The sequence below is a fragment of the Bison bison genome, unplaced genomic scaffold (assembly GCF_000754665.1).
Source record: "Bison bison bison isolate TAMUID 2011002044 unplaced genomic scaffold, Bison_UMD1.0 scf7180017864042, whole genome shotgun sequence".
Classification (NCBI taxonomy): domain Eukaryota; kingdom Metazoa; phylum Chordata; class Mammalia; order Artiodactyla; family Bovidae; genus Bison; species Bison bison.
The window spans coordinates 2,105,990-2,115,558 of NW_011494614.1; the positions used below are offsets into that span (position 1 = coordinate 2,105,990).

Below are 9,569 nucleotides of genomic sequence, written 5' to 3' on the forward strand. Positions count from 1 at the left end.
TTGATATTTCTCCCAGCAATCATGATTCCAGCTTGTGTTTCTTCCAGTCCAGCATTTCTCATGATGTACTCTGCATATAAGTTAAATAAACAGGGTGACAATATACAGCCTTGACGTACTCCTTTTCCTATTTGGAACCAGTCTGTTGTTCCATGTCCAGTTCTAACTGTTGCTTCCTGACCTGTATACAGGTTTCTCAAGAGGCAGGTCAGGTGGTCTGGTATTCCCATCTCTTTCAGAATTTCCCACAGTTTATTGTGATCCACACAGTCAAAGGCTTTGGCATCCTCAATAAAGCAGAAATAGATGCTTTTCTGGAACTCTCTTGCTTTTTCCATGATCCAGCGGATGTTGGCAATTTGATCTCTGGTTCCTCTGCCTTTTCTAAAACCAGCTTGAACATCTGGAAATTCACGGTTCACGTACTGCTGAAGCCTGGCTTGGAGAATTTTGAGCATTACTTTACTAGCGTGTGAGATGAGTGCAGTTGTGTGGTAGTTTGAGCATTCTTTGGCATTGCCTTTCTTTGGGGTTGGAATGAAAACTGACCTTTTCCAGTCCCATGGCCACTGCTGAGTTTTCCAAATTTGCTGGCATATTGAGTGCAGCACTTTCATAGCATCATCTTTCAGGATTTGGAAAAGCTCAACTGGAATTCCATCACCTCCACTAGCTTTGTTCGTAGTGATGCTTTCTAAGGCCCACTTGACTTCACATTCCAGGATCTCAATAAGTATAGGTAAAAATAATATATTAATGATATGTAGGCATATAATTATGTATTATACATACACACTCCTTACTAATGTAACCAACTCTCTGCAGTTCAAATTTTAAGTGTTATTTTATGATGATGATGATGTTGATCATGATGCTAATAATGAAGGCAATGATTTTTTGTAGTTTTTTCAGTCTTACTTTAGTGATTCATCCTTATGTTTTCTCTCCTTTCTTTAGGAATGGAATGCAACTTGTGAACACTGGCAGGCCGTGCAGACTGCCCTGGAAAGCCGCTACCTTCCCATTTTTTATGGCATTGAGTTTATTGTGGGAATCCTTGGGAATACTGCTGTTGTTTTTGGCTACCTCTTCTGCCTGAAGAACTGGAACAGCAGTAACATCTACCTCTTCAACCTCTCTATCTGTGACTTGGCTTTTTTGTGTACCCTTCCCATGCTGATGAGAAACTATGCCCAGAGAAAATGGACATATGGGTATGTGCTGTGTATAAGCAACCGATATGTACTTCATGCCAACCTCTATACCAGTATTCTTTTCCTCACTTTTATCAGCATTGATCGATATCTGCTCATGAACTATCCTTTCCGGGAACACCTCCTGCAAAAGAAACTATTTGCTATTTTAATATCTTTGGCCATTTGGGGTTTAGTAACCTTGGAGCTCCTGCCCATACTTCTTTTTATACATTCTGATGACAATAGCACCAACTGTACTGATTATGCAAGTTCTGGGGACCCCAATCAAAGCTTCATTTATAGCATGTGTCTAACCTTTCTGGGCTTTCTCATTCCCCTTTTTGTGATGTGCTTCTTTTATTTCAAGATTGCTCTCTTTCTAAAGCAGAGGAACAGGCAGCTCACTACAGCTTTGCCCCTTGAGAAGCCTCTCCACTTAGTCATCATGGCAGTTGTGATCTTCTCTGTGCTTTTTACTCCTTACCATGTCATGCGAAATGTCCGGATTGCTTCACGCCTGAAGACCTGGAAGAAGTCCCCATGCACTGAAGCCATCATCAACTCCTTGTACATCTTGACAAGGCCGTTGGCCTTTCTGAACAGTGTCATCAACCCTGTCTTCTATTTCCTTTTGGGAGATCACTTCAGGGAGATGTTGATGAATAAACTGAGGCACCACTTCAAGGCCCTTACATTCTTCAGAAGATGAGCTTATGGACTAACATTTTCATTTGAGAATAGTGAGGTGCCTGTGTAACAGATTGTTTTACAGAAGCAGCTGTAGGTCAGTTAGAGTTTAACTCAGACATAAATCAGAGAGGCCTACAGACTTGACTCTGGTTTAAAGGCATGCTGGATCCAGGGTGTGTGAAAAGAAGATGATGGAAGGTGTTTATTGGTTTCTTGACCTAAGCATTGAAAGAAGTTGGACTAGCACGGTCTAATGTTTGAGCACATAAGTCCAAAATTCTACGTGATATAAGACCCTCTCAATCAGTATAAAAGGAACAGAAGATAAAGTTGCAAGTTGTTTGTATTTAATCATTGGTGCTGCTGCTGCTAAGTTGCTTCAGTCGTGTCCGACTCTGTGTGACCCCATAGACGGCAGCCCACCAGGCTCCCCCGTCCCTGGGATTCTCCAGGCAAGAACACTGGAGTGGGCTGCCATTTCCTTCTCCAGTGTTTAATCACTAGTCAGATTGTAAAAAAAAAATTGTGTTGGCAATATTCTGTATATTATTCGTGTGTGTGTATATGTGTGTGTGTGTGTGTGTGTTAGTTGCTCAGTCATGTCCAACTCTTTGTGACTCCATGGACTAGAGCCCGCCAGGCTTCTCTGTCCATGGAGTTCTCCAGGAAAGAATGCTGGAGTGGCTTGCCATTCCCTTCTCCAGGGGATCTTCCTGACCCAGGGATCGAACCCATGTCTCCCACATTGCAGTCTGATTCTTTACTGCTGAGCTACTGGGGAAGCCCATACAATGTTATTCATACAAGGTTACTCATACAATCCCATAATTTTTTATGAAGACCAAATAAGAGAAGATTAGTCACGTGCTGTTAAATATTGTTGCTAGAAGTTGTACTCTTGAGCAAATTTAGAGATAATAGTAACAACAAAGAGCATAGAAAATATAACTGGTTCAAATATGCCTATATTTCCTTATATTGATTAAGAATTGGGGTCCAGTTGTAATTATAAGTCCTTTTCTGATGTTATATGGTTTTTAGTGCAAAGAATCATATTAAAGAGAACCTAAACAGATGATTTAATAGAGACATATTTGAGCTCAGCTCTCAGGGGACTTAGGTGTAAGTGGCTTTATAAAAATAATAGAGTCAGATACCAAGGATAACTGTAAAAATTCCAAAGTCACAGAACACAAAGCACCTACTAGGAAACTCAAAGGAAGACAAAACAAAACAAAGTCAGTGCACTGTTTTTATAATCAGTATACCATCTGGTATTTTATAATCACAATGTGATTTTCAGTGCATGGAAGTATATTAAGTTCTTTAGCCTTCCTGCTCTTGATTAAATAGTAAACTTTGAAATATATTAATAAAACCAGAAAATAAGAGGAAGTGAAATGGTAATGTCAAAACTTATTGAGTTAATTATTTTCCTTTTTCGGAGGGAAAAATCAGTTTTTCTACCCCTGCCCCTTGCCCCCAATACACACACACATTTTTTTTTTAAGCAATGGGATAATTTACAAGGACAATTTTATCTTAAGAGAGTGACTCATATCTGCAATGAGACTTATTTTCATAGAATAAGCCTATGACCTAAGACCATACCTAAGACCATTGGAGAAAATGTTTTAAACAAAACACGCTATATGAATTTGCAAAATGTACAGAACATTTATGTACCTGTCAATCTAGATCATTCCAGGAGGGTTATGTAAACACTATCCCATGCCACAAATCAAATTTGGAGAGGGAAAATGAGTGCTGCATTAGCTATCTAGAGTTAAAAACTATCACATAATAATTTACATATTACATGCAGTAAAATGTGTACATGGCCACATGCCTATGCTCTTTTCCTTAAGGTCATTAGCTGTAATGCAAAGGATAAAAATAAGCATTATAGGAGCAAAGACATAAAATTCCATGTCTCCCCTGTTTTGAGGTTTCCTGGTAACATTATATCCTGACATTCCAAAACCCCAAAATGTTCCCATTGAAATATGTAAAAAAACATTACTCACAAAGGATTTGTTTTCCTACCTAACCTTAGGCTTTTAATTTTTTTTCATGTTTTTCAATAATTTTAAAGTGTCAATGTCATTTTATAACTGCCTGATAAAAGTTGATCTTCTGAATTTTTTTCATTAGAAAAGGCCACAAGAAAGGGTCTTAGGAAAGAAAGATTCGCTTATCTGCAAACATATAATTTAACTGTAATTTGCATTTGATGCATTGATTTTCATTTATAAACATGAAATTAAATTTGTGCCACACCTATCCTAAGAAGTGGTAGGGGTAAGCTTTTCTAATAGTATAGCAAAATATTTTGTGAAACTATGAGCTCTTACACATATTTTATAAGCAAAATGTTAATTTTATAACATACTTCTTATTTTTTGTTCAAATTTGCCACGTAATAATCCTTAACTGATTAAAATGATCTGCATGGAAGTTACAAGAACTATTCCATTTGCATTTTGTACAAGGTGATTACAATTGCAAGCAATAAGTAATGAATGGAATCTCAAACAATAAATAATGGATATCATTTCTGCATTTGTGTTTTGTGAGGGAAAAAATGTTGGGTTTTATAACTTGTCTTTTCTTGGCTTTTTAGTACCTTCCAGAGTCATGACTAAAGTATTTGGTCCAGCATTTTGCAGTCTGGACCCACCTATTCCCTGTGCATTCTCTCTCACCCCTGTTGTCACAAATTATACCTTTCAACCAAGATAGCTACTTCATTTCATTATATTTAGAACTTTATCTACTGAGGACTCCTGGATGCTCACCCTTGTTTTATTAAGCCCACATATTAAAAAAAAATCTAAGCCTCTTTTAAGGTCTATATCATCTGTCTCTCCATCTTAAAGCCTTACTTTTAGGACTTCTCCCCAAATCTGAAAATAAATCTGCCTACCTCTGGGGCTTCAGACTACTTTTGACTATTGTTTTCATAAAATGCATTTTAAAGTCAATTCTTATGTCTGTTAATGGAAAAACTATCTAATTTTAAAAAATATTTTATTGTCTTCACAGCACCAAACAAGGTACATTTTAAATGATTCTTCATTATGAATGAATGTCTTATAGGATAAATTTGAATTCAATACTCCTTTTGAGTGTGTATGTCAAGCTATTCTCTGTCCTCACTGCTTTTATAATGAACATTACTTTATAGGAAGGAAAGAATGTCTATACACAAATACATGTGCCAGCTGCCATTGCCTTGACCCTTATATTTTCCTCTATACTTTTGAGCATTGTTTTAATGGATGCTTAATATTTGTGCCTGCTAGTTCCAAATCTGGGTTATTTTGAACTTGGTCTCCACTGATAGCTTTTTCTCTTTAAGTTCTTTAAGCATGGCTGACAATTTCTTATTTATTCCCACCTAATAAATTTAGACTGCTATCTCAGCATTATGAATATGTTATGGAGACTCTAGATTCTGTTATGTTCCTAAAAAGTACTGATATTTTATTTCATGGCTGAAATTCAAATTCAAATCTCTGAAATCTCAGTTCATTTATTTCAGCCAGCTTAGAAACTCAGTTGTTTAGAATCTACCTAGCACACCCACATTTCAGAGGTTAGCTAGAGACTTGAACAGAGTTCAACATATGTAAGCTCTCTCTTCCGTAGGATCTTTACCCACTTACTTTCCAGCTGCTGAGTTCATCTTGAACTCGTCTTTTATTTCCCATGCCGAATAGACAAACAGGTTTCTTTCTGGATTTCAGCAAACCAGCATTGCCTGACAAGGACTTGCATCCAGACTATAAGCTCTTTAAAAGGAAAGATCTTCACACACTTCACCTAGGAATATCATGCTGTTTTGAAACTTAAGTGATATAATATCCATTGGTGATAGGCGGTTCTCAGATCCTAGGTCTAAGTGGAAGTACCAAGTACCAAGTGGAAGTATCAAGAGAAAAGTAGATAGTCAGATCTCTGGTTTTCAGCAGTCCAAGCAGGATGCCATGAAAAAGAATCTGCATCAGTAGAGAAGGAAACATGAGCATATTTATGAGCATAAATGATACACATTTTAGTGGCTTTACAAAAATATATACCTGGACAGGATTTTATGCATGCTGAGTAGAGGAAGCACAATCAAGTAAAAGCATTTTTATTTGCGCTCCCAAATTGATGAACCTGGAGAAAGTCTTGGCATACATATATAAATTTGCTATATGGAGAGATAAATACACACATATTTAATACATGTAACAGGAAAGTAAAGCTCACGACATCAGTCATGCAAACACTCAGTTCCTGTGTGACATTTTCTCATTAAGCTTTGTCCATACCAGGAGACTGATAAGACTTAAACTGAGATGTGCCTTGAATACATTTAAAATAAAAATCATATTAAGTATAATCTATGCAGGTAGAAGTATGTGGCAGTTTTCCACTTGTATAAAAAAATATACTTATTCAACAAATATTTCCAGTGTTTGCCAGAAATTTTGCCATTAGATAAACTATGAACAGCAAATATTTCTTGCCTTCAATTAGCTCATGGTCTTAGAAGGAAAGCAGATATGTAAACAGACAGGCATAAGTTCAGGACAAAACAGACATGTGCCTAAATTGCTAAAAATACAGGCATTAATTCTGTCATAGTAGGTTGGGGTATGATTTGGAGGGGGTGCTAATCCTCCTGAGGGCTGCCATGTGGGGAGAGGAAGGGCAACAGAAGGGGGAGCTGAAGCATAAAGGCATATGCCTGGAAGGTAGATGTGTGTGCTAAATCACTGCAGTTGTATCTGACTCTGTGTGGCCCTATGGACTGCAGCCTGCCAGGATCGTCTATCCATGGTATTCCCAGGGATTGAACACACATCTCTTATGTCTTCTGCATTGGCAGGTAGATTCTTTACCACTAGTGCCAGCTGGAAAGCCCTGGAAGGTACATGATTGCAGGCAAACCCCATGAAGATCCACTTCTGTCTAAATATGCATTTTCAGATGATATGGGCAGGAGTGTCTTTCTGGTAGTAGAGAAACCATTTGTTGTTGTAGAGTCAGTCATGACTGACTCTTTGTGACCCCATGGACTGTGGCTCACCAGGCTCCTCTGTCCATGGGATTTCCCAGGGAAGAACTCTGGAGTGGGTAGCCACTTTCTTTGGGGAATCTTCCTGACCCAGGGACTGAACCCTCGTCTCCTGCTTTGCAGATGGATTCTTTGCCACTAAGCCATCAGGAAAGCCCCAAGAGAAACCATACATGTATGCAAAGCTGTTCAGCTTCCAGTTCAGTTTACACAGAAACATTCAAGAGTTGTCCAAGTAGGACTTTCACCAAAAGGGTTATTTTATGGAGGCTTAGACAAAATAAAATTTAGTGAACAGTTAAATCATCAATTTGACATACTCTGTCTTGCTTTCTTTCTTTCACTGCTCTGCAATGTCTGTCACTCTTATCCCAGCCTCTTCTTTCTTAAATATTCATCTTTTCAGCTTTGTCTTCTTCCTCCAGAGAATTTCATTGGATTCTGTCTTATCTGTGAGCTTAAATTGACTTCAACACCACCCCTACAGGGAAACATGATTTTATCTTTAAATCTTATTTCAATATTGTATATGTCAAAAAAGATGATGCTGTGAAAGTGCTGCACTCAGTATGCCAGCAAATTTGGAAAACTCAGCAGTGGCCACAGGACTGAAAAAGGTCAGTTTTCATTCCAATCCCAAAGAAAGGCAATGCCAAAGAATCCTCAAACTACTGCACAATTGCACTCATCTCACAGGTTAGTAAAGTAATGCTCAAAATTCTCCAAGCCAGGCTTCAGCAATACGTGAACCGTGAACTTCCAGATGTTCAAGTTGGTTTTAGAAAAGGCAGAGGAACCAGAGATCAGATTGCCAACATCTGCTGGATCATCGAAAAGGCAAGAGAGTTCCAGAAAAATATCCACTTCTGCTTTATTGACTATGCCAAAACCTTTAACTGTGTGGATCACAATAAACAGTGGAAAATTCTGAAAGAGATGGGAATATCAGGACACCAGACCTGCCTCCTGAGAAACCTGTATACAGGTCAGGAAGCAACAGTTAGAACTGGACATGGAACAACAGACTGGTTCCAAATAGGAAAAGGAGTCCAGTCAAGGCTGTATATTGTCACCCTGTTTATTTAACTTCTGTGCAGAGTACATCACGAGAAACGCTGGGCTGGATGAAACACAAGCCGGAATCAAGATTGCCAGGAGAAATATCAATAACCTCAGATATGTAGATGACACCACCCTTATGGCAGAAAGTGAAGAGGAACTAAAAAGCTTCTTGATGAAAGTGAAAGAGGAGAGTGAAAAAGTTGGCTTAAAGCTCAACATTCAGAAAACGAAGATCATGGCATCCGGTCCTATCACTTCATGAAAAATATATGGGGAAGCAATGGAAACAGTGGCTGACTTTATTTTGGGGGGCTCCAAAATCACTGCAGATGGTGACTGCAGCCATGAAATTAAAAGACGCTTACTCTTTGGAAGGAAAGTTATGACCAACTTAGGCAGCACATTAAAAAGCAGAGACATTACTTTGTCCACAAAGCTCCATCTAGTCAAGACTATGACTTTTCTAGTAGTCATGTATGGCTGTGAGAGTTGGACTATGGAGAAAGCTGAGCACAGAAGAATTGATGCTTTCGAACTGTGGTGTTGAAGAAGACTTCTGAGAGTCCCTTGGACTGCAAGGAGATCCTACCAGTCCATCCTAAAAGAAATCAGTCCTGGGTGTTCATTAGAAGGACCGATGTTGAAGCCAAAACTCCAATATTTTGGCCACCTGATACGAAGAGCTGACTCATTTGAAAAGACCCTGATGTTAGGAAAGATTGGAGGCAGGAGGAGAAGAGGACAACAGAGGATGAGATGATTAGATGGCATCACCGACTCAAAGGACATGAGTTTGGGTAATCTCCAGGAGTTGGTGATGGACAGGGAGGCCTGGCGTGCTGCTGATCGTGGGGTCGCAAAGAATCAGACACGACTGAGCGACTGAACTGAACTGAAAGAGATATATTTTAGAAATACTGGTATCGTATTATTTATGGCATCAAATAATCAAATCAAAGAGACAGAGCATCATTATTTATAGCAATATTTCTCAAGATACATAAAAAGAGGCTTGGGATCAACTTTACGTGTAAATCTCAAAATATTATTTTCAAATTTGTGAAAAATGTTATTCCCTTTCTGAGGTGATGGAATCACTCTGAATGAAAATAGACCACCAGTGTGCAGCCTCCAAATATTAATGCAAGAATATAGAAACATTTACCCTGTTATGAAGGATATCAAGCAATCTCATTTTGTGACTATGGTTTCCTTTGTAGAGATCACAGATAAAATATTTAGTTTGCAACCCACACAATTTTTCGATTCATCAATCTAGGTTCTGAAAGGTTGTTGTTGAATCACGTGAATACACCGGGATTCTTGGCCCCCAGAGGAGAAGAATTCAATCCGGGGCCAGAGACGAGGCTTGATCGCTCAGAGCTTTTGTGTAATAAAGTTTTATTAAAGTATAAAGGAGATAGAGAAAGCTTCTGACATAGGCATCAGAAGGGGGCAGAAAGAGTACCCGCCTGCTAGTCTTCAGCTGGATGTTATATAGTCACTAGCAGTCTGTTAATGAAAGAAAGGAATGTCTTAAAATTCAGAATGGC

At 38.6% G+C, this 9,569-nt stretch overlaps 1 protein-coding gene across 2 annotated transcripts in view; it reads left to right on the plus strand.

The window, feature by feature from the left end:
* Window positions 1-2,314, plus strand: part of SUCNR1 (succinate receptor 1) — an 8,405-nt gene extending 6,091 nt beyond the window's left edge. Inside the window, exons 2-3 of one of the 2 annotated variants that reach the window (XM_010835393.1) lie at window positions 958-1,214; window positions 1,582-1,735. In XM_010835393.1, coding sequence (XP_010833695.1) covers window positions 958-1,214; window positions 1,582-1,636 — 312 coding nt within the window. In that variant the 3' untranslated portion in view covers window positions 1,637-1,735. Of the gene's footprint in view, window positions 1-957 lie in introns of both variants that reach the window. The other variant, XM_010835392.1, reaches the window with a different exon arrangement.
* Window positions 2,315-9,569: the final 7,255 nt, after the last annotated feature.